The sequence below is a fragment of the Rattus norvegicus genome, chromosome 18, assembly GCF_036323735.1.
Source record: "Rattus norvegicus strain BN/NHsdMcwi chromosome 18, GRCr8, whole genome shotgun sequence".
Taxonomy (NCBI): Eukaryota; Metazoa; Chordata; class Mammalia; order Rodentia; family Muridae; genus Rattus; species Rattus norvegicus.
Window position 1 is genome coordinate 84950824 of NC_086036.1, and position 26494 is coordinate 84977317.

Genomic DNA, 26494 nt, shown 5'->3' on the forward strand with positions numbered 1-26494 from the left:
TGATAGAATTCTGCACTAAACACGTCTGGACCTGCGCTCTTTTTGGTTGGGAGACCTTTAATGACTGCTTCTATTTCCTTAGGAGTTATGGGGTTGTTTAACTGGTTTATCTGTTCCTGATTTAACTTCGATACCTGGTATCTGTCTAGGAAATTGTCCATTTCCTGAAGATTTTCAAATTTTGTTGAATATAGGTTTTTATAGTAAGATCTGATGATTTTTTGAATTTCCTCCGAATCTGTAGTTATGTCTCCCTTTTCATTTCTGATTTTGTTAATTTGGACACACTCTCTGTGTCCTCTCGTTAGTCTGGCTAAGGGTTTATCTATCTTGTTGATTTTCTCAAAGAACCAACTTTTGGTTCTGTTGATTCTTTCTATGGTCCTTTTTGTTTCTACTTGGTTGATTTCAGCTCTGAGTTTGATTATTTCCTGCCTTCTACTCCTCCTGGGTGTATTTGCTTCTTTTTGTTCTAGAGCTTTTAGGTGTGCTGTCAAGCTGCTGACATATGCTCTTTCCTGTTTCTTTCTGCAGGCACTCAGCGCTATGAGTTTTCCTCTTAGCACAGCTTTCATTGTGTCCCATAAGTTTGAGTATGTTGTATCTTCATTTTCATTAAATTCTAAAAAGTTTTTAATTTCTTTCTTTATTTCTTCCTTGACCAGGTTATCATTGAGTAGAGCATTGTTCAATTTCCACGTATATGTGGGCATTCTTCCCTTATTGTTATTGAAGACCAGTTTTAGGCCGTGGTGGTCCGATAGCACGCATGGGATTATTTCTATCTTTCTGTACCTGTTGAGGCCCGTTTTTTGACCAATTATATGGTCAATTTTGGAGAAAGTACCATGAGGAGCTGAGAAGAAGGTATATCCTTTTGCTTTAGGATAGAATGTTCTATAAATATCTGTTAAGTCCATTTGGCTCATGACTTCTCTTAGTCTGTCTACATCACTGTTTAATTTCTGTTTCCATGATCTGTCCATTGATGAGAGTGGGGTGTTGAAATCTCCCACTATTATTGTGTGAGGTGCAATGTGTGTTTTGAGCTTTAGTAAGGTTTCTTTTACATATGTAGGTGCCCTTGTATTTGGGGCATAGATATTTAGGATTGAGAGTTCATCTTGGTTGATTTTTCCTTTGATGAATATGAAGTGTCCTTCCTTATCTTTTTTGATGACTTTTAGTTGGAAATTGATTTTATTTGATATTAGAATGGCTACTCCAGCTTGCTTCTTCTGACCATTTGCTTGGAAAGTTGTTTTCCAGCCTTTCACTCTGAGATAGTGTCTGTCTTTGTCTCTGAGGTGTGTTTCCTGTAGGCAGCAGAATGCAGGGTCCTCGTTGCGTATCCAGTTTGTTAATCTATGTCTTTTGATTGGGGAGTTGAGGCCATTGATATTGAGAGATATTAAGGAATAGTGATTATTGCTTCCCGTTATATTCATATTTGATGTGAGGTTATGTTTGTGTGCTTTCATTCTCTTTGTTTTGTTGCCAAGACGATTAGTTTCTTGCTTCTTCTAGGGTATAGCTTGCCTCCTTATGTTGGGCTTTACCATTTATTATCCTTTGTAGTGCTGGATTTGTAGAAAGATATTGTGTAAATTTGGTTTTGTCATGGAATATCTTGGTTTCTCCATCAATGTTAATTGAGAGTTTTGCTGGATACAGTAATCTGGGCTGGCATTTGTGTTCTCTTAGGGTCTGTATAACATCAGTCCAGGATCTTCTGGCCTTCATAGTTTCTGGCGAGAAGTCTGGTGTGATTCTGATAGGTCTCCCTTTATATGTTACTTGACCTTTTTCCCTTACTGCTTTTAATATTCTTTCTTTATTTTGTGCGTTTGGTGTTTTGACAATTATGTGACGGGAGGTGTTTCTTTTCTGGTCCAATCTATTTGGAGTTCTGTAGGCTTCCTGTATGTCTATGGGTATCTCTTTTTTTAGGTTAGGGAAGTTTTCTTCTATGATTTTGTTGAAGATATTTACTGGTCCTTTGAGCTGGGAGTCTTCACTCTCTTCTATACCTATTATCCTTAGGTTTGATCTTCTCATTGAGTCCTGGATTTCCTGTATGTTTTGGACCAGTAGCTTTTTCCGCTTTACATTATCTTTGACAGTTGAGTCAATGATTTCTATGGAATCTTCTGCTCCTGAGATTCTCTCTTCCATCTCTTGTATTCTGTTGGTGAAGCTTGTATCTACAGCTCCTTGTCTCTTCTTTTGGTTTTCTATATCCAGGGTTGTTTCCATGTGTTCTTTCTTGATTGCTTCTATTTCCATTTTTAATTCCTTCAACTGTTTGATTGTGTTTTCCTGGAATTCTTTCAGGGATTTTTGCGATTCCTCTCTGTAGGCTTCTACTTGTTTATTAATGTTTTCCTGTGCTTCCCTAAGTGTGTTCAGGTCTTTCCTGAAGTCCTCCAGCATCATGATCAAATATGATTTTGAAACTAGATCTTGCTTTTCTGGTGTGTTTGGATATTCCATGTTTGTTTTGGTGGGAGAATTGGGCTCCGATGATGGCATGTAGTCTTGGTTTCTGTTGCTTGGGTTCCTGCGCTTGCCTCTCGCCATCAGATTATCTCTAGTGTTACTTTGTTCTGCTATTTCTGACAGTGGCTAGACTGTCCTATAAGCCTGTGTGTCAGGAGTGCTGTAGACCTGTTTTCCTCTCTTTCAGTCAGTTATGGGGACAGAGTGTTCTGCTTTCGGGCGTGTAGTTTTTCCTCTCTACAGGTCTTCAGCTGTTCCTGTGGGCCTGTGTCTTGAGTTCACCAGGCAGCTTTCTTGCAGCAGAAAATTTGGTCTTACCTGTGGTCCCGAGGCTCAGGTTCGCTCGTGGGGTGCTGTCCAGGGGCTCTCTGCAGCGGCAGCAACCAGGAAGACCTGTGCCGCCCCTTCCGGGAGCTTCAGTGCACCAGGGTTCCAGATGGTCTTTGGCTTTTTCCTCTGGCGTCCGAGATGTGTGTGCAGGGAGCAGTCTCTTCTGGTTTCCCAGGCCTGTCTGCCTCTCTGAAGGTTTAGCTCTCCCTCCCACGGGATTTGGGTGCAGAGAACTGTTTATCAGGTCTGTTTCCTTCAGGGTCCGGCGGTGTCTGTGGCAGGGGTCCTGCCGCTCCTGGGCCCTCCCCCACGGGAGCCCAGAGGCCTTATACAGTTTCCTCTTGGGCCAGGGATGTGGGCAGGGGTGAGCAGTGTTGGTGGTCTCTTCCGCTCTGCAGCCTCAGGAGTGCCCACCTGACCAGGCGGTTGGGTCTCTCTCTCACCGGGTCTCAGATTGTTTTTTTTAAAACATTTAACTTACATTTATTTATTTATTTATTTGTGTGTATATGAGTGTTTAGATGTGTGTAAGTATTAGGACATATGTGTCAGAGGATACATTTTTTTTATTAACTTGAGTATTTCTTATATACATTTCGAGTGTTATTCCCTTTCCCGGTTTCCGGGCAAACAACCCCCTACCCCCTTCCCTTCTTTATGGGCGTTCCCCTCCCCATCCTTCCCCCCCTTGCCACCCTCCCCCCAACAATCACGTTCACTGGGGGTTCAGTCTTAGCAGGACCTAGGGCTTCCCCTTCCACTGGTGTTCTTACTAGGATATTTATTGCTACCTATGAGGTCAGAGTCCAGGGTCAGTCCATGTATAGTCTTTAGGTAGTGGCTTAGTCCCTGGAAGCTGTGGTTGCCTGGCATTGTTGTACCTATGGGGTCTTGAGCCCCTTCAAGTTCTTCCATTTCTTTCTCTGATTCCTTCAACGGGGGTCCTATTCTCAATTCAGTGGTTTGCTGCTGGCATATGCCTCTGTGTTTGCTGTATTCTGGCTGTGTCTCTCGGGAGAGATCTACATCCGGCTCCTGTCGGCCTGCCCTTCTTTGCTTCATCCATCTTGTCTAATTGGATGACTGTATATGCATGGGCCACATTTTATGAATTAATTCTTTCCCTGCACCATGCGGATTCTAAGGATTGACCTCAGGTCGTCAGACTTTACACAGAGCACCTTTACCGCTGAACTATCTCATCTCTGTTAAATGACAATAGAAATAAGGCACAACCTAGATGATAGAGACATATCAAAATAAAAAGAAATGTTATTAGTAACAGCAAAACCAGGTTTTACAGCAATGTGCTATTAGAAGATCCTGTTGATTTCTTTTTTTTTTTTCAGAAAAATAGCAGTTGACACACAAATTTTACTGTATTTCACACAAGTCTGTAAATCTACAAAGAATGTCTTACTAAACTGGTAAAAATAAAGGCTTTCAGTTGCTTGTAAGCTTATGTTTAGGGCATTCATTGCTATGGGAGTCTTTGGTTACTTACTTATTTAAAAGTATTTTAAAGCATACGAAAATGCCTAAGCATTTAAATATGAGTATCACACGGCCTGGTTTGAAAACTAAAAAGACAAAACATAACATGACAACAACAAAAAAACAATCACCACTGTCATTTTATACTTTTTAGTAGATACATACTGAATACACTACCACGTTTTTACATCTTAGCGGGTCTTATTTTAACCTCCATTTTTTATTTTTGCCTAGTTTTCAAATGTAACTTCATATTGTTTTAAATTGAAAACAGGAATCACACAGAGGGCACTGAAGTGCTCTTTCACTCTTGTTGGAAAGTTTTCCATGAATGGAGGAGGTATATTAAAAAAGAGAGAGGAAACTTCTTCCATGGTTTCAAATCTTAGTGTTTTGAGAAATTATTAAGCTCAGGTAGACTGCTTTTATAAAATTGTTAGACTGGCTTATTTTGAAGAATGGACTAGAAAGTATTTTTATTTTACTAGCATTAATCTTTAGAGATCTGCAAAATTTGTATGGAATTTATCAAAATGTTTCTCTTTACATTTTAATGGTGAATCCCACTGTTGAGCCTTACAAAGTCCATTGTTTGAGCACCCGAACCTCTTAGAGCAGGAATGCACCGCAACTTTAGAGTATCTGGGATCCTTGTACAGGTACCCGTCATCTCTAAGGTTTTAGGGATAACTGTCTGACTCTTGCCCCAGGTTTGGTCCAGACTGTGATAAGAACACAGCAGCCCCAGCTGATGTGAATGAAATTTTATTTATAAAACACAGCTCAAGATTGTTAGACATCTTTGAAAGAGTACGCGTGATAAGTAGTCACTACATCTGTGCTCAATATCTTGCTTTCTTCACGGACATTCGAAGCTAAGTATTCAAAAACACCCTGTATGTTCTGTCACAATCATAAGATGAATGGTGTGTATGTGCCTGACAGCTAAATGGATATTAGGGGTTTAATATTCTGGCTAGGAGTACAGTCTGTTGAACAAGGGTTTGGAATCCAAACAGGATGCCATGTTTCATGGGCAATAATTGTAGTATACTGAAATGACTCTTGACAGTTTTTCATGAAAATATACTTAAAATTCCTCTGTGCTAATCTGCACACCTAGAACAAGAATAAGTAACAAAGTTCAACTTTTGCCTCATTCTCCAAGCAACCCACACAGCTTTGAGTTACCAAGGTCACATACATATCTATGGAAAGCAAGGCTTCTAAGTCCTAGCCAAAAAGTTGTTTTGGTGTTGAACTATGTATGGTATTACAGAGCTGAGATTGTCCTTTACAGGTTTGACAACAGAGACAGAGCATGGGTTTGCACTATATATTAGACAAATGGACTAGAATATTTATTCACAAGCATTAGGATATTTATTGATTACATAGGATGGCTTCTTACCCGGGCTTTCTGCTCCATTTCTAGCATTAGTCTTTCGTGTTGCTCAGCGATAGCCAGTGTTGCAGAGTGGACCTTCTGATAGATCATTTCTCCTTCCCTTGTTTGAAAAGTGAATAGTCCTTCTCCTGTGTCACACATTCTGTGCGAGAGAGAGAGAGAGAGAGAGAGAGAGAGAGAGAGAGAGAGAGAGAGAGAGATATGGGTCTTTGTGGGTTCAAGTGTGTTAACAGTTTTCATAACAAAGATGCCCTTACTCTCAGGTTTCCTCCTCCACGTTACTTCATTCTCAGAAAATCCATCCAATACATGCATCTCTAGGTTGTACATGAGAGGAAACTTAAGGGGGAAGTCTATGTGTACTATGATATGTATCTATGCTTACTACTATGAACTATGTTGAATCATTAAAAATGGCATGCTTAATGCAGGCATCAGAATACTGAGGTTTCCATACTGTTAGAAATAACTACCAAATAATCTACCCTTTGATCAAAGAACAGGAGTTTTAATGTCTGATATACGTACTGTATTTGAATTTAAGAATATTTGGTTTTAACATAGTTTCTGCCAAAACATGGGTAAATTTAAGCAAATTGCTCTCTGCCTCTCTCTGTTTGATGTATTTCCAAAATAGGAATAATAAAACCACTTCATACAACTTTTTTCCTTTTTCTTTTTTATTCTTTTATCTTTTTTTACAGTCCAGACTTTATGCCCCTCCTGGTCCACCCTCTAACTGTTACACATCCCATATCTCCTCTCTCCTCCAAAATGATGTCCCCAACTCCCACCTCACCAGACCTTCCCAATCTCTGGGGCCTAATATCTCTTGAAGGTTAGATGCATCTTCTCTCATTGGGTCAAAACCTGGCAGTCCTCTCCTGTATATATGTTAGGGGGCCTCAAATCAGCTGGTCTATGCTGCCTGGTTGGTGGCTCTGTGTCTGAGAGGTCTCTGGATCCAGGTTAAGTGAGACTGCTGGTCTTCCTTTAGGGTCATCCTCCTCCTAAGCTTCTTCCAGCTTTTCCCTAATTCAACCACAGGGGTCACTAGCTTCTTTCCATTGGTTCAGTGTAAATATCTGCATCTAACTCTTTCAGCTGCTTGTTGGGTCTTTCAGAGAGCAGTCATGATAGACCCCTTTTGGTAAGCACATCATAGCATCAATAATATTGTCAGGCCCTGGGACCTCCTCTTGAGCTGGATCACACTTTGGGACTGTCGCTGGACCTCCTTTTCCTCAAGCTCTTCTCCATTTTTGTCCCTGCAGTTCTTTCAGACAAGAACAATAATGGGTCAGATTTTTTGACTGTATAATGGCAACTCCAACCTTCCCCTTGATGTTCTTTCTTTATTCTGGTGGCTGGCTCTCTAAGTTCCCTCTCCCCACTATAGGGCATTTCATCTAAGGTCCCTCCCTTTGAGTCCGGAGGATCTCTCATCTCCTAGTCTTTGGTACATTCTAGAGGGTCCCCCACCTCCTTAAGGTTAAAGACTTGGAAAAGAAACACTTTACAATGCTACTTAGCACACCCAGAGCGTTAAAAATTGTTAGGTACTTTCATCCCAAAGTTTGGAACTAATCATGTTTAAAGGTAGTTGAATAAATATTTAGAGAAATAACTGTGTTGATATATGGCTGTAAGATGCAAACAGTTATGCTATTGGTATGATATTAGGAAGAAGTACAATGCAGTTAGTACTATAGGTTATACATATAACAATATTCAGCTTCTTACTAAAAATTCTAGCAAAGATATCAAAATTATTTCATTTTCAATTATTTAATCATAATTAATTGATAGGAAAATCTTCATTGACAAATTGTTAGACAAATTTACAGATCAGTTTTATTAGTACATGTTAATTATAACATAAAATATTATTTTAAATGGTATTATAGCCCCCTTTAATCATAACTGAAGATTATCTATATTTAAATGATATTGGTATTCTGATATGAAGAACTGGCTGGGTTTCTGTGCTGCAGGTTTTTAGGTAATATCATTGAAAGATTTACAGGTTACAACATCAAAATATTCATGAGGTCAAACTATTGGACAATTTGGATTCTTCTGTGTGACTCTCCAAGGGAATTTTAGTAGCAAAGAAATGTCTCAAGAGACTTCTCACATTGCTCAGATTGTGACTGCCATCCCTCAGGGTCCCATCCAACCAGTACTTAGCTTCTGTGAAAGCGATCTTAATAAAATTCACACAGCGTGAAATGGAAAGTCTTTGGAAAAATGAAGACTTTTCACAAAGTGAAACAAATGAGCTATCTTTGTTGATGCAGGGGTATTCGGAAATGCAAAAGCCATAGAAAAACCATTGATAAGTCCTGAGCACATCTTGTTTGAGGTGTAGGGTTTGTTCATTGTCAAACATAGAATACTGCTTATTAGCCTCAGGATAGAGATAATGAAGGCAAAATTGTTATTTCATACTCAGTCATTGAGATGTGAAGTGCTGATGCCTGTCCAGTTCCTGAGACTTAATTCTGCCCAGTGGGGGACTCTGAATGCTTATTGGAGGGTTTTCCTAAACTTAAAATAGCTACCATTCACTTTCTTTGAGCCAGGAACAAGGCATTTGAATGTATTATAAAAACTAAAGAAACATTAACTGTAAGAAGCTGCTTCTCCACAGTGATTATATCAAACAAGTTGAAGGTTCATAGTCTCGAATGATAGGCTCATGACTATTGCTTTTGTCAGTCATGTTAACTGGAGCAATTTAAGGCTTCTTGTCTTAACGTGTGCTGTCTGAAGGAGGATAGGGAACAGAAATGTAGACTTTTTCCTATCCATTTAAGCAGTGTCATGGTAGAAAGTCAATAATGCAGGACAGAACAAGGAAGGAGGATGAATAACATGGATGGCTTTTGACTTGCTTTTCAAAGGAGTACCCAGATAAAGCATATCATGCACCATTGCAAAATTATTCAGGTCCTGAACTGTAATCTATATCTTAACAATGTCCCATGTGGTTCATTTGAATGTTAGAAGGCTCAACTTGCTTATCTGAACATACTCTTTCCTTAACATGGGAAGAGCACAAGCAGGGGTGCTCATTGCATTGGACCATCCTGCCTTTATGTGTGTCAACTTGACATTAAATTAAAAACATTCAGTGAATGCATTTATCTTGTGAAAAGGTGAAAACATGGATGGGGTGTATTAGCCTAACTCCGAACCATGATTGTAGGTATATATATTTTTCCAACCTACTTTAATAAGGGTTGAACTTCTCTTCCAGACCACCACCCACCAGAGGCAGTGGAAGGCCAAAGTTATTAGGACACAGGGGAAGTAGGCCTGTTTAGAAATAGTTCTTTGGGGGTGTGTCTAATCCTCACTGTCAGGATATCAGCAGTCCAGTCTTATAGTAAACACCAAATAAGACCAGCAGCTGCAGTCCAGTCCTCTTGGCAAGCAGCCATCACACAAGAACCAGCAGCTACAATTCAGTTCTAAAGAAACTGAGTGGAAGCCCTACAAAGCCTCAGAAACCTTACAAGAAGTTCTTTGGTGAGTTTTATTCTGGCTTCACCACAAGCAGAGCTCAGCAGCACAATGTAAGGCAAACCAATACATGTATGTTGTTAGCAAAGAATAACTAGGAGGAGCAAACCAAACCAATGCCTGAGCTCCCACTGCCTGTGGTGTCATATTTATATTCCTTTATCACATGTCCTTTTACACTTCTGTTATAGCAAGGCATCCTTTAACCTGTGTCTGCTTCAAGAAAACATTTTTTCATGTGTCTTCTTTAGCAAAAAATCCTTTCATCTTTGTGCCCCAATAAAACGTCTTTGACATAACTGACTAAATAAAGATATGGTATCATTTCTCTTTACAGTTAGGATATTTGTTCAGAATATAACTTTTACTAACCAACTTTTAAAAATTAAAAAAATTATTCATATGGGTGTATCTCTGTATAAATATTACATGTTTGCATAGAGGCCACAATGCACATAGTACAAAAGAGGGCATCACCAACGTATAACAAAGACACATGCTCCACTATGTTCATAGCAGCCTTATTTATAATAGCCAGAAGCTGGAAAGAACCCAGATACCCTTCAACAGAGGAATGGATACAGAAAATGTGGAACATCTACACAATGGAATATTACTCAGCTATCAAAAACAATGACTTAATGAAATTCATAGGCAAATGGAGGGAACTGGAAAATATCATCCTGAGTGAGGTAACCCAATTACAGAAAACTACACATGGTATGCACTCATTGATAAGTGGATATTAGCCCAAATGCTTGAATTACCCTAGATACACAGAACACATGAAACTCAAGACGGATGATCATAATGTGAATGCTTCACTCCTTCTTTAAAAGGGGAACAAGAATACCTTTGGCAGGGAATAAGGAGGGACAGTTTAGAACAGAGGCAGAAGGAACACCCATTCAGAGCCTGCCCCACATGTGGCCCATATATATATAGCCATCCAATTAGACAAGATGGATGAAACAAAGAAGTGCAGGCTGACAGGAACCGGATGTAGATCTCTCCTGAGAGACATAGCCAGAATACAGCAAATACATGGGCGAATGCCATCATTAAACCACTGAACTGATAACGGGACCCCCGTTGAAGGAATTAGAGAAAGGACTGAAAGAGCTTGAAGGGGCTTGAGACCCCATATGAACAACAATGCCAACCAACCAGATCTTCCAGGGACTAAGCCACTACTCAAAGACTATACATGGACTGACCCTGGGCTCAACCTCATAGGTAGCAATAAATAGCCTAATAAGAGCAGCAGTGGAACGGGAAGCCCTTGGTCCTGCCAAGACTGAACCCCAGTGAACATCATTGTTGGGGGGGAGGGCGGTAATGGGGGGATGATGGGGAGGGGAAGCCCATAGAGAAGGGGAGAGGGAGATGTTAGGAGGATGTTGGCTGGGAAACCGGGAAGGGGAATAACAATCGAAATGTAAATAAGAAATACCCAAGTTAATAAAGATGGAGAAAAAAAAAAAACAGGCCATCAAATCCCTTGAACCTGGAGTTACAGCTGGTCGAGAGATGCTGACATGGTTTCTGGGAACTGAACTTGAGTCCTATAAAACAAAGCAGGCACTCTTAACTACTAATTCATCTTTACAGCCTCCCCTTTATCTAAATTAAGCTGTTGAATGTCCCTTAATCTCTGAGGAATATTCTGAGACTTTATAAAAATTCTAAAATGTTAGTAGAGTAGACATATTTGCTTCCTGGTTTGCTTTTTTTAAATATGGACATTGTTTAGAAGCAAATTATATCAGTCTAGGACTCTGGAGATGGTGGCATAAACTCGGATCTTCAGACCATGGCCTGTCATACAGATTTATCATGTATTTTAAGGTCATCCTTGTAAATCAGACCCTGTTTCATGACTGAGGAATTAAACGAGAGAAAGTAAACATAATTAATTCCTAGACTTTTCAAGTAGCTCAGAAAGAAAACCATTGCTTAAAAAGCCCTATAATGTTTTTCCATATGAAATTAAAAAATTGCTCTTTCCATGTCTTTGAAGACTTGTGTTGGAATTTTGATGGAGATTGGGTTGAATCTGTAGATTGTTTTTGGTAGGATGGCCACTTTTACTATGTTTATTCTACCAATCCATGAGCATGGAGATCTCTCCATCTTTTGAGGTCTCTTTTGACTTCTATCTTGAGGGGTTTGAAGTTCTTGTCATATAGATCTTTCACTTGTTTGGTTAGAGTTACCCCAAGAAATTTTATATTATTTGTGACTATTATTGTTGCCTTAAAATTTAAAAAGGAGGTTTCTTTTGTCCCACACGAGTACCAGAACCATGTGACCACATGGCATCTGTTAGATATTTTCATCTTAGTCAACAAGGCATCTCACCCGCTAACCTCTATCCCATATCACACTGCCGATGGCTACTCTCTGAGCCTGGCAACAATTTTTCTACAAATCTAGTTCCCAAGGCAGGCTGCCACCATGCCAGACATACACATCCTAATTCCGTGGTGGCCCAGTGTGTCTAGCCACCAAATACTCTCTTGAACTCAATTAAATAGTCCCATGAAAAAACACAGAATAACCTCTGATGCAATTGATAAGATATAATTGCTACCTAGATTAGATGTAGTTTGTTTTCTCACCTAGACACACAAAATCCTGTACACATACATCCCTTAGACACAGAAGGAACACCATTCAGAGCCAGCCCCACATGTGGCCCATACATATACAGCCATCCAATTAGACAAGATGGATGAAGCAAAGAAGTGCAGGCCGACAGGAGATGGATGTAGATCGCTCCTGAGAGACACAGCCAGAATACAGCAAATACAGAGGCGAATGCCAACAGCAAACCACTGAACTGAGAACGGGACCCTCGTTGAAGGAATCAGAGAAAGAACTCGAAGAGCTTGAAGGAGCTCGAGACCCCTTTTGAACAACAATGCTAAGCAACCAGAGCTTCCAGGGACTAAGCCACTACCTAAAGACTATTAATGGACTGACCCTGGACTCTGGACTCTGACCTCATAAGTAGCAATGAATATTCTAGTAAGATCACCAGTGGAAGGGGAAGCCCTTGGTCCTGCTAAGACTGAACCCCCAGTGAACGTGATTGTTGGGGGGAGGGCGGCAATGGGGGTAGGATGGGTAGGGGAACACCCATAAAGAAGGGGAGGGGGAGGGATTAGGGGGATGATTGCCCGGAAACCGGGAAAGGGAATAACACTCGAAATGTAAATAAGAAATACTCAAGTTAATAAAAAAAAAGTTATATTGAGTTATCCAAAAGAAAAAAAAAAAAGAATAGTCATAACAACCTGTAAATGTGCGGAGAGAAATTTTAACATCCACCTCCACGTTTGTTCTCCTCAGCTGCTTTCTCTCTCTGTCTCTGTCTCTGTCTCTGTCTCTGTCTCTGTCTCTCTCTCTCTCTCTCTCTCTCTCTCTCTCTCTCTCCAGTCTCCTCCTCTCTCAAACTTTATCCTTGCCCTCCTTGCTTCTTGTCTAATGACAGGCCTCATTCTATCCTGCACCTGCCTTCACCTGCATAATGACATCAACCTACTTATCATGAAGGGTGTTGTTTCCTATTTTCTTTCTCTGCCCTTTTATCATTTGTATAAAGGAAGGCTACTGATTTGTCTGAGTTAATTTTATATCCAGCCACGTTGTTGAAGTTGTTTATCAGAATATCAGGTCATTTGCACAAGACTGTTCTTCTCAGAATTTCAGAAGCTACATCTTTAAAGTTTCATCAACATGATCACCTAAACAAGAGATGAACAAGGACAACAACAATGGCCATGTGGATGGAGAGGAATCCAAGAGGCCTCATCTCTACAGAGATTTTTTTCTTTTGGCTCAGATGAGCACTAAATTCTTGAAGAATATTTAAAAAAATCAATACTGGTGTTTTGTAATCATGAAGTCTTGACATGGCACACAGTATAGAAAAGAAGCTTTTACAGATAAACCTTCGTATTAGTTGTCAAACCTTCCTAGGGGTTGCAAATGAATTGAATTAGTGAAAATTTATTTACCACATAATTTTCAGGCAAGTTTACTCAATGTTGTCTTAGGAGTGTGGTGTAGCTGTTGGGTTTATAATGCTTAGCTCATTCTCTGCTCTTAGAAGATACTTTCACTATGAAACTTGAAAAGTACTCTGCAAATCATCTTAGGAGTCTTTAGTCATTTGAAATTTTAAATCATCTCTCTCTCTCTCTCTCTCTCTCTCTTTCTCCTTCTTTTCTCTCTTTCTGTCATTAGTTCTTGGACTTGATTCAGCTGTAAACATACATTCTTACAAGTATTCAGGTGAAATAATTCTTCCATGAATTTGGCCAGAAAAATACTTCTCTTCAATTGCCACACATTTTTTTTCTAATCATCCACCATGTTGCTCCTGGTCTCTACATTTACTTATGTGTTTGAAAAAAATGGATTATATTTTATTCTAATGATATTATCACTAAAGAGACTCTTGGTGCCACCAGAAATTCATAGAAGGAACCAAAGCCAAATGTTAGTTACTCTTAGATGCTGAGCTTGTTAGATGATATACAATATTATGAGCTCTACTAACTTCAGTTTCTTTTTTTTTAATTTATTTTATTTTATTTTTTTATTAACTTGAGTATTTCTTATATACATTTCGAGTGTTATTCCCTTTCCCGGTTTCCTGGCAAACATCCCCCTCCCCCCACCCCTTCCTTATGGGTGTTCCCCTCCCAACCCTCCCCCCATTGCCGCCCTCCCCCCATAGACTAGTTCACTGGGGGTTCAGTCTTAGCAGGACCCAGGGCTTCCCCTTCCACTGGTGCTCTTACTAGGATATTCATTGCTACCTATGGGGTCAGAGTCCAGGGTCAGTCCATGTATAGTCTTTAGGTAGTGGCTTAGTCCCTGGAAGCTCTGGTTGCTTGGCGTTGTTGTACTTTTGGGGTCTCGAGCCCCTTCAAGCTCTTTCAGGTCTTTCTCTGATTCCTTCAATAGGGGACCTATTCTCAGTTCAGTCTAACTTCAGTTTCAACCCAGAAAAGAGTCCACTGAGGTTGAAGATCCATGCTCCCATAAAACATTTATGTAGGACTCTAATGCACAATTCAACAGAGTCCAGTTTTGCTACTTTGAGTCCATCACCACAAGCTGAATGAACACTGGTGGTTTGAATATGCTTGACCTGTGGATAATGGCACTATTAGGAGGTGTGGCCTCACTGGAAAAAGTGTGTCACTGTACAGGCAGGCTTTGAGGTCTCCTAGGCTCAAGCTCTGCCCAGGGAGGGAGAGACCATCCTTTTGGCTACTTTCAGATCAAAATGTAGAACTCATGGCTACCAGAGCATCAAGACTGTCTGCACAATTCTGTTTCCCATCATGATGATAATGGACTGAACCTCTGAAACTGTAAGCCAGCCCCAGTTAAATACTTGCCTTCTTAAGAGTAGCCTTGATCATGGTTTCTTTTTACAGCAATGCAATCCTAACTAAGACATGCACTTTTGTAAGTATGGCTCATAAAAGCCTATTTGTCCTTCTGTCATGTGAGAAAATAACACTAAAGGTATCTGCTATGACTGAACTCTCACTTTGGTCTTGGACTTTCTATGCTTCAGAACTGTTAGGAAGAAACGTTTTATATGGTTATCAGGTTAAAATATTTTCATATAACTGTCATAATCATTAAAGACAGAATCCAACAGTAAATAAGAGACATTTATACCAAATTTATCTGTGCACTAGAAATCTTTCTGCTCCAGTCATTTCACTCAAGATCAAGGGAGTTTGAATTAGTAGGTTAAAATCATTTTATGTAGGTGAAATTCATGCTTGGCAAGAAAGCAGAGGAACAGTGTGGGCTGAGATACAAGAAGTAACAACCAAGCAAGAGGTTAAGGAACAGAAAGACAAATGAGAAAGGCCATTGAGTCAAACGGTATTAAATAATCAATAAGAAGTAGAGAGAAAGCGATTATTCAAAAATGAGAACCTTAGCAATATCCTTAGTGCCAGAAAGTTTGTGGGAGTCATTGTGAAGGGAATAAAGGTCAAACCCAGCAGAGAAGGCAAAATCAAATTCAAATCTATGATTTAGTTTTAAGATCCATTCTTTCAGAATATTTTATGTATCTCTCTTATTGTGCATCCTGTCCACAGTCCTGGCTGAGTGTACTGACTGAATTCTCATGAAAACCTGTGCTAGTGGGAAAATTTAATTATCTTCATTGGATGACGTAAGGTAAAGGACACAGGTGCCCTGCATTAGATACTCAGCTGTGAAGGTAAAAATCAGAAGGTGAAGACTTTAGTGAGGGCAGACAGGCTTTTCTTGAGCTCTTGTCTACTCTGATTCATCTGGCAGTCATATTTTGTTTCATGCATTCATAGTTTATAAGATACTCTACCATCACCAGATCATGATATCTCTGTGAGTGGACTAAAATATATTTCTTTAATATCTCCAGGAATACTTGGGATAAAAACAAGGAACACCTGGATAGCGTAATACTGCTAATTAGAATCAATGAATCACTTCTTTAGCTTAGAATTATTAGCAGAGTGAGCAATTTAAGACTTGAATGGAAGACAGCCTTGACAACTTTGGTTTCACAGGCCAATGGAGCCTCATGAAAATATTGTAGGGAGGTGAGGAGGGGGAAAGAATATACAAATTTGCTAAGAGGGGATGACATCAGTATAACATTCTTTGGTATTCTGGCAAGAAATTTGTGAGTTAGTTCAAGCAGCTGGATAGATCCCTTCACATACCTCCTATTGGAGTAGCAAAGCAAGAGTGAGGGAACATAAAATGGTGGGTGCTCCTTTTTCTCTCCATCTACAAACCTTGTACAGAACACAGTTCTGCAAAGGCAGAATGTAAGCAGGTCTCACTGGGACCTTTCTGTTGTTTACGTCCCTGTGCCATGCCAGCTGTTATAAAGAGAACAAAATGCTAAAGGAAAATTATTGCGAGAAATTTACTCTTTTTACCCTTGAGACTTAATGGAAATTCATGTGGTATTACATTTTATCTTATTTTTCTTAATGGTCAATGCCCTTGGCTGTGTATTGTAAATACCTATCAGGGATAAAAGCAATCTTGGTGAAAGATATTCCTTCAGTGTTGCTGGCTGTTAAAGCTCCATGAAATGTTCATTTTAATCTTCTCTGTGAACAAAAGAGTCAGCTGTTAGGTAGTACTGCAGGACTTCACCTTTTCATGGAATATAAAGATGCATTATAGAATCATAGTTATGAAAAATCTTGCATCACTCTGCTGTCTAGGATTCTAAGTGCTAGAGGTGCAAAATTATTTTGTATTCAGACAATTCAAAACTATATTTTTTCCATATCTAGATTGATTCAACAATTCAATTTCCAGTTACTGTCAAAGTTAGTGATGTCAAAAGAATAACTTTGTGTTTCTTTTTAATTGACATATAGAGAGGAATATTAATGGGTTTGCAAGCAGGGTTAACTTGTTTGCTGTACTAGGTTGTATAAGAATAAGACTAATTATGAAGTTAAAATGATGCCCCTGAAAGGTTTGTAGAATCTCAAGGAATGTTGATGAGAAGTTGAAAGATTGGGCTGAGCATTGTCTGCCCTGGAAAAGTCATCTGTAATCCAATTTGAAACTCTGTCTTCTATACTTCAGAGAGTTGTTTTGAGGCACAAAAGTAAATACATGTTGATGTTACCAAGCATTCAGTCAAGACAGATAGCAGCATACTTATGCGACGTGGCTTGACGAAGGCTCTGTACCACATGGAAAGAAATTTTTCTCCAGTGTTTTTTCTTTTATGAAAAATGGTGTGTGTGTGTGTGTGTGTGTGTGTGTGTGTGTGTGTGTGTGTGTATTTGTCCATGTATGCATATGGCTATGTATTTGTGTGGAGATATAGTTATATACCTGTGTATATGAGCATGGTTGTCAGAAGACATCATTCCTCAGGTACCTTAAATTTTTGGTGTGTAGCAGGCTCTCTTGTGATCTGGAATTTTGCCAAGTAGGCTAAGCTAGCTGGCCAGCAGTTTCCAAAGATGCATCTGTCTCTGTCTCCCATCTTACTTTTACTGGGGATATAAGCGTGAATCATCCATCCCAGCTTTGCATATGGGTCTCAGAAAACCCATTGAGTGACAAAACTTTTCTTGTGGAGATGCAACACCCACATCCACTCAACCCAGACTGGGATTCTACAACTGACCAAAGTACAGATACCACTGAAGTTCGATTTGGTAAACCAATGAATTTTATTGTGGTTACTTACAGGAATATGGATGAGCAATTACTTTCAGGAGCAAAAGTGACTCAGAGAGAGCTGAATCAATAAGGCCGACTACAACTTGGGTAACAGCACACAAAACCTGAAACCTAGAGCATGCTGCATAGGCCTGAAGGCAGCTCAGTAGATTAGAGAGTATATTTTCTAGGTGCCTCAGTGGTGCAAACCTTTTACAGACAGCTTGACTGATTTCTTTTTTCTTTTTTTCCATGAATCTGGTCTTATCTCTGAGTCTTCTTTGTATTTTAACTCCTCTGTGAAAACAGTTCTATCTGGCTCTATGAACTGGGCTTCAAACACAGCTTCTCTTATTCCTGGTCCTGCTTCTAGCATCTGTCCTTCCTCTGGTTTTTCAACTCTTGATATTTGTGGAGAACTCAGATGGAGATAATCAGGGTTTTAATGGTTTTCATAAGCTAGCCCATCAGGGCCTCATTGCTCTCATACTATCTTATGTTTTGTTGCCTTTGTCATAAGGTGAGATACATAGTTTTATTACTCAACTTCAGTGTCTCTGCAGCAGTCAGACTGATCCCGTCCCCTCCCATGTCCCACAGCCTCACAAGCCAGGCTGGACAAAACTCTTTTATTGCTTGTTTAACAGTTTTCTCTAATTCCAGCAATTCAAGCACAGAGTATTTCTTAATGGCCCTGGTTTCCTGCATTGGACCATGGTTAATGTCCCATCTACAAACTACAAAAGGGATTACAGATTTCCCTCTGTTTTTTCTTTCTATTAAAGTTCAGACATGTCTGTTTGGGGTGTTATCTGTTGCTTTTACCATATTCTCCTCCTCCTCACTCTTCGAATTTTCCTATGGGTTAAGATCTTGGATCATGGGAAGGGACTTTGAGCATCTTTTCTCTTTTCCTTCCCACCCCCAGGCTTTAAAAAACAGCAAGCCAACTCCTCCATCTTCTTCTCTTATTTAGATAATTAACTTGCCAAATCAGTCACTAGCATGGAGGATGCTATCTGTATTTCCCTTGTTGCAATGCCTGCTTTAAACAAACAAGTTCTTGCTTTGACCCCATCTAAGGCCTCAGGCTAAATTTTACACACAACAAAGGCCAGGCAACCTCTGCTGCTGCTTGTTGGCAACCTCAAACCTTATCTGCTAATCTCAAATACTGTAAATTTTCTCTAGACTTTTAACTGTTTTATATCATCTCTGTATTCAAATGGTGAGCTCCATTTTTGAACAGGCTGTGTTATTCCATACCACATTGATGATGACTGCCATCTGGAATTCCTTCCACTGACACTCCTGATATTGATGGCTTAGCTTCAGTTACAGATCTCATTACTCATAGCAACAGCCATGCAAGAGCCGTTGTAGCACAATGGTATACTAATATACTCCATACAGGTGTTGAGGATGAGCAGAAGAAACGTATTCTATATACTACCATTTCATTTTTAGAGTCTATTTAACCTTAAGGAGAAACTAAATTTGAGGTCCCAGGCTCTAGGGGATATGCAGACTTCCTGATAGCTGAACAGCTTCTGTTATAAGGAAACAGATATCTGAATTCAGACATCTCAAGGACAACTTCTCTATTTTGCTTGCAGGGTCAAACTTAGGTCATGTTCCCAAGTCCAGGAACCTACTTTTAACCTGATTGATGAAAACTCCCTTGCTCAACCCTATGTAAAAATTGGACAATTCTACAGCATGCCTCACTCCCCTCAATTTGTGGTCTTATCCTTTAAATATGCTGTGCAATTTCTCTTCAGGGTAACAGTTCAGCTACTGATTGATAAGTAGCAGCTTTATTATGATAAACTTTGGTCATCTGCATTGACCTTGTGTTTGAGTTATACCAGATTTATGTTGGATTTAAGTGGACCCAAAGGAAAGCACAATGCTATCAGAATTTCTCCCACAGACACTCTCCCTTCAGACTTCCTAGGCTCAGTTCAATGCTTTGCTACCCATAACCATGACCATGCACTCACTCCTTCCCAATTTATCTTTGGATCTGTCATGGTCTTGTTCAAATGGCAATTATGTTGTGCGACAAATGTTCCCTGCAAAGATACAATAGGCATATCTACTCACCTCAGATAGGGATAGTATGACAACCAAAGTACAGATACTACCAAAGTCCATCTAGGCTAGCCAGTGAGTCTTATTAGGGTTGCTTACAGGAATATGGGTGAGGAGTTACTTACGAGAGCAGAAATGACTCACAGAATTTGATCATCAAAGTTTATCCCTGCATGGAAGACAGCTCACAAAAGGTGGGGACCTGGAGCACACTGCACAGCTAGCAGGCAGCTCAACAGATTGGAGACTGTTCTTTCCAACTGGCTCTTATCCAAACCTCTTTCAGTTAGTTCTCTAGTTTCCGCTTTTTCCAGGAAGATGGGATATCTTCTTTGCACTTTATCTCCTTTGCAGCTTGACTCACTGAAAGGGATGCTCAGCTTTTATTGCTTATCCTGGCAGGAAAGGACCTACCAAATCTGGTCAGTTTCAGAGACTTCCTGTAACTATTTTGAGTAGTTTACCCTCCTGTTTAAGAAGTGTTCCTTCAGGATGAAATGTTTCAATCTAGGAGGAAACTGTTACACCACAAACTAACCTCAGGTTTTCAAGACAATTTATTTGACGGAGCCATACCTCAACCCCACTCTCTTTAATCATAGTCATAGTGTATGTTTCATTAAATTAGCCCTTTTGCCTTTTGGATAATTCGTCTCTGAAAAAGTATTTCCCCTGGTAGATAGAGAGGGAGCTTTCCACAGAGGCAGCTTCTCTGGGATTCTACTAGTTCACACAGCACTTGAGAAGGGAGCAAAAATACACTATTTCACCAGCTCAGGAAAAGGTCATTTATCAGTGTGTCTTCTGCCCATGATTGTACAGCTCTGGTAATGCTTCTTTTTCAAAATTCAGTTTTGTTCTGGGGCCCATGCTTTCTCCCCCTGCAGCCAGTTTCATTATATTTAGAGCAGCAGAGCGTGCAGAAGATGTAGTTAGAATTGCAGGCAAAATAGCCCACCCCTATTCCTATTGTCAGTTTTCCACATGTTTAATAGAACTGTAGTATGAAAAGATATTTATAGCTGATCAGGATTGAAGGAAACGGAAAGACTTAAATCCTGCCTTTAGATTTGTGTAGCTTTATTCATTTTTCTCTAGGGTACTCTTTTAAACACGGCAATTTTCTTTGGCACAAAGAGTAAGGCAACAATTTCTTTTAGTGAATATACTTTCTTCAGGGTCCCTATATTATTATAAGGTTCAATTCGAACAAGTTTTACTAGTGAATAGAACGATGATCTGTATCTCCTCAAGATCCTATGCTATCATTTGTGCTTTGGGTATCAGATGTTTATATGTAAAGTCTTAAATGAACATACATGAGATAGGATTTTAAACCCACAAACATGATATTTTTTCTAGTTATGCATATATTGGCAAAAAAATAATGCAATACTTTACAATTTAAATCTTGTAGCTTTGTTTGTTTGCTTGCTTGAATCATCACTATAGATTCTATATCTCTAGTTCTACTGATAATGACTTACATGACCTTGAATGTTTGGCTTTCTCCTTAGCTGTGCCTTGAAGTCTGTTCTCATTGTCTTCCGTCTCTCAAACTGGGCTCAGGGAAACTAACCTGTACAGGTTTCTGTTTTCGGATTTGAGCAAAGGAAGACTTATGTACTCAAAAGGAGTAAGAAATTAGGATGTGTTCTCCTGACGTCCATGTAATTACCCTTCAAAGATCCAGGTTGTCTGTGGGTTTTGGTTTCCTCATACCTTTAGACATGGCTTTAGCAAGAAGAGACATGTAAATGTCCCTCTTCTGCTGTCCAGTGAAGATCATTTATACTAAGACTATTTCTTTTCTTTCTTTCTTTTTTTTTTTTTTGGCTATTTTTTTATTTACATTTCAAATGCTATTCTCTTTCCCAGTTTTCCATCCATAAGACCCCTATCCCAACTACCCTCCCACTTTTTCTATGAGAGTATTCCCCCCTCTTCAGTCACCCCCTTCCTGCCTCCACACCCTGATATTCCCCTACACTGGGGGGTTCAGCCTTGGCAGGTCCAAGGGCTTCTCCCATTGGTGCCCAAAAAGGTCATCCTCTGCTACCTTTGCAGCTGGAGTCATGGGTCTGTCCATGTATACTCTTTGGATGGTAGTGTAGTCCTGGGAGCTCTGGTTGGTTGGTATTGTTGTTCTTATGAGGGTTGTAAGCCCCTTCAGCTCTTTCAATCCTTTCTCTAATTCCTCCAGTGGGGGTCCTGTTCTCAGTTCAATGGTTTGCTGCTAGCATTTGCCTCTGTATTTGACATGTTCTGGCTGTGTCTCTCAGGAGACATCTATATCTGGTTCCGGACAACATGCACTTCTTAGTTTCATCAATCTTATCTAGTTTTGGTGGCTGTATATGTTGGGGCCACCTGTGGGGTAGGCTGTGAATGGCTGTTCCTTCAGTCTCTGCTCCAAACTTTACCTTCATATCCCCTCCTATGAATATTTTTGTTCCCCCTTTTAAGAAGGAGTGAAGCATCTGCACTTTGGTCATCATCCTTCTTGAGCTTCATGTGGTCTGTGGATTGTATCTTGAGTAATTTAAGCTTTTACCTTTTATTGATTCTTGATCTTAGAAAATAAGCCATTGGTGTCGTGTTCAGGAAAATTTCCCCCGTGCCCATGTGTTCAAGGCTCTTCCCCACCCTTTCTTCTATTAGTTTGAGTTTATCTGGTTTTATGTGGAGATCCTTGACCAATTGGACTTGAGCTTTGTACAGGGTGATAAGAATGGATTGATTTGTGTTCTTCTACAACCTCCAGTTGAAACAGCACCATTTGTTGAAAATGCTCTCTTTTTTCCACTGGATAGTTTTAGCTCCTTTGTCAAAGATCAAGTGACCGTGGGGGTGTGGGTTCATTTCTGGGTCTTCAGTTTTATTCCACCGATCTACCTGTCTGTCTCTGTACCAATAACATTCAGAGTTTTTGTTTTGTTTTGTTCTGTTTTGTTTTGCTTTGTTTTTTATCTTTATTGCTCTGTAATACAGCATGAGGTCAGGGATGGTGATTCCCCCAGATGTTCTTTTATTGTTGAGAATAGTTTTCACTCTCATGGGTTTTTTTTTTTGTTATTCCAAATTAGTTTGCAAATTGCTCTTTCTGACTTTGTGAAAAATTGAGTTGGAATTTTGATGGGGATTGCATTGAATCTGTAGATTGCTTTTGGCAAAATGGCCATTTTTGCTATAGTAATCTTACCAATCCATGAGCATGGGAGATCTTTCCACTTCTGAGATCTTCTTCAGTTTCTTTTTTCAGAGGCTTGAAGTTCTTGTCATACAGATCTTCCACTTGCTTGGTTAGCGTTACACTGAGGTATTTTACGTTATTTGGAACTATTTTAAAGGGTGTCATTTCCCTAATTTCTGTCTCAGTCTGTTTAAGCTTTGAATAGATGAAGGCTACTGATTTATTTGAGTTGATTTTTAACCCAGCCAATTTGCTGAAGTTATTTCTCAGGTTAGTAGTTCTCTGGTGGAACATTTTGGGTCACTGAAATATACTATCATATCAGCTGCAAATAGTGATATTTTGACATCTTTCTTTCAAATTGACATCCTTTTCTTGTCTGGTTGTCGTGGCTAGGACTTTGAGTACTATGCTGAATAAGTAGAGAGAGAGTGGGCAGTCTTGTCTAGTCCCTGATTGTAGTGGGATTAGTTCAAGTTTCCCTCCATTTAGTTTGATGGTGGCTACTAGTTTGCTGTATATTGCTTTTACTACGTTTAGTTATGGGCCTTGAATTCCTGATTCTTCCAAGACTTTTAACACGAAGGGGTGTTGAAATTTGTCAAATGCTTTCTCAGCATCTAATGAGATGATCATGTGTTTGTTTGTTTTTTTTCCCTTTGAGTTCGTTTACATAGTGGATTATGTTGATGGATTTTAGTATATTGAACCATCCCTGCATCCCTGAGATGAAGCCTACTTGATCATTGTTTTGATGTGTTCTTGGATTGAGTTTGTGAGAATTTTATTGAGTATTTTTGCGTTGATATTCATAAGGGAAATTGGTCTTTGTTGGGTCTTTGTGTGGTTTAGGTTTAAGCATAATTGTGTCTTCATAGAGAGAATTGGATAGTGTTCCTTATGTATCTATTTTGTGCAATAGTTTGGACAGAATCGGCCTGAAGTCTTCTATGAAGGTCTAATAGAATTCTGCACTAAACCTATCTGGTCTTGGTTTTTTTTTTTTTTTTTTTTTTTTTTTAGTTGGGAGACTTTTAATAACTGCTTCTAATTGTATGTGTAATGGGACTGTTTAGATGGTCTATCTGATTCTGATTTAAATTTGGTACCTGCTCTCTGTCTAGAAAATTGTCCATTTTCATTTCCAGGTTTGTTGAATAAAGCCTCATGTAGTAGGATCTGATGATTCTTTTGAATTTCTTCAGTTTCTGTTGTTATGTCTCCCTTTTCACTTCTGATTTTGTTAATTTGGATACTCTGTGCCCTCTGCTTAGTCTCATTAAGGGTTTATCTATCTTGCTGATTTTCTCAAAGACACAGCTCCTGGTTTTGTTGATTTTTTGTATAGTCCTATTTTTTCTACTTGGCTAATTTCAGCCCTGAGTTTGATTATTTCCTGCCTTCTACTCCTCTTTGGTATATTTGGTTCTTTTTGTTCTACAGCTTTTAGGTGTGCTGTAGAGCTACTAATGTATCCTCTCTCCAATTTCTTTTAAGAAGCACTCAGATCTATGTGTTTTCCTCTTAGCACTGCTTTCATTGTGTCCCATAAGTTTGTGTATGCTGTGCCTTCATTTTCATTAAGTTCTAAAAAGTCTTTCATTTTTTCTTTATTTCCTCCTTGACCAATTTATCATTGAGTAGAGTGTTGCTCAACTTCTATGAGTATGTGGACTTTCTGTTGTTTTTGTTCTTATTGAAGACCAGCCTTAGTCCATGGTGATCTGATAGGATGCACAGTGTTATGTCAATCTTCTTGTATCTGTTGAGGCCTGTTTTATGACCAATTATATGGTCGATTTTGGACAAGTTACCATGACATACTGGGAAGAAGGGGTTTTTTGTTTGTTTGTTTTAGGATGAAATGATCTATAAATATCTTTTAAATCCATTTGGTTCATAACCTCTCTTATTTTCTGTATGTCTTTTGTTTTTCATGGTCTGTCCATTGATGAAAGTGGGGTGTTGAAATCTCCCACTATTATTGTGTGAGGTGCAATGTATGCTTTGAACTTTAGTAAGGTTTCTTTTATGAATGTAGGTTCCCTTGCATTTGTAGCACAGATAATCAGAATTGAGAGTTCATCTTGGTGGATTTTTCTTTTGATGTATGAAGTTCCCTTCCTTATCTTTTTTGATAACTTTTGGTTGAAAGTCAATTTTATTTGATATTAGAATAGCTACTCCAACTTGTTTCTTGGGACCATTTGCTTAGGAAATTGTTTTCCAGGTAGTGGCTGTCTTTGCTACTGAGGTGTATTTTTTATGTGCACCAAAATGCTGTGTCTTCTTTCCATTTCCAGTTGGTTAGTTTATGTCTTTTTATTCAGGAGTAGAGTCCATTTATATTAAGAGGTATTAAGGAATAGTGATTGTTGTTTTCTGTTATTTTTTGTTGTTAGAGGTAGTGTTTTGTTTGTGTTGCTCTCCTCTTTTGAGTTTGTTGCAAGGAGATTACTTTCTTGCCTTTTCTAGGGTGTAGTTTCCCTCCTTGTGTTGGAGTTTCTCATCTATTATCCTTTGTAGGGCTGAATTTGTGGAAAGATATTATATAAATTTGGTTTTGTCATGGAATATCTTTGTTTCCCCATCTATTTTAATTGAGAGTTTTGCTGTATATAGTAGCCTGGACTAGCATTTGTATTCTCATAGGGTCTGTATGACATCTGCCCAGGAACTTCTGGCTCTCATAATCTCTGGTGAGAAGTCTGGGGTGATTCTGATAGATCTGCCTTTATATGTTACGTGATCTTTTTCCCTTACTGCCTTTAATATTCTTTCTTTTCTTTGTGCATTTGGTGTTTTAAGTATTATGTGAGGAGAGTAATTTCTTTTCTGGTCCAGTCTATTTGGAGTTCTGTAGGCTTCTTCTCTGATTATGGGTATTTCCATCTTTAGGATAGGGATGTTTTCTGCTATAATTTTTTAAAGATATTTACTTGCCCTTTAAATTGGGAGTCTTTGCTCTCTTCTATACTTAGAATTCTTAGGTTAGATCTTCTCATTGTTTCCTGGATATCTTGAATTTTTTTGGCTTAGGATGTTTTTGCATTTTACATTATCTTTGATGGTTGTTTTCTATAGTATCTTCTGCCCCTGAGAGTCTCTCTTCTATCTCTTGTATGCTGTTGTGATGCTTGTGACTATGACTCCTGATCTCTTTCCTAGATTATCTATCTCCAGGTTTGTCTTCCTTTGTGATTTCTTTATTGTTTCTACTTCCATTTTAAAATCCTGTATGTTTTTGTTCAATTCCTTCATCTTTTTGGTTGTGTTTTCCTAAAATTCTTTAAGAGATTCTTGTATTTCCTCTTTAAGGGCTTCTACTTGTATACCTGTGTTGTCCTGTATTTCTTTAAGGGAGTTATTTATGTCTTTCCTAAAGTCCTCTATCATCATCATGTGATGTGATTTCATATCCAATTCTTGCTTTTCTTATGTATTTCGATGTCCAGTCTTTGCTTTCGTGGGAGAACAGAGCTCTGAAGATGCCAAGTAGTCTTGGTTTCTGTTGCTTAGGTTCCTGCCCTTGCTTCTTGCTATCCAGTTGTCTCTGATGTTAGCTTGTCTTGCTGTCTCTGACAGTGGCTTGACCCTCCTCTAAGCTTGTGTGTCAGCACTCTTGTAGACATGTTTTCTTTCAACTGGTTCTGGGTACAGAGATCTTTAGGATACATTCAACTCTGGGCACAAGCAGAAACTGGAAGGGTCCTTCACCT

General features: G+C 39.2%; 1 protein-coding gene across 1 annotated transcript in view; it reads right to left on the minus strand.

The window, feature by feature from the left end:
* Window positions 1-26494, minus strand: part of Dok6 (docking protein 6) — a 443157-nt gene that overhangs the window by 103333 nt on the left and 313330 nt on the right. Inside the window, exon 6 of the mRNA NM_001191943.1 lies at window positions 5735-5873. Within this exon, the coding sequence (NP_001178872.1) occupies window positions 5735-5873 (139 nt within the window). The remainder of the gene's footprint in view (window positions 1-5734; window positions 5874-26494) is intronic.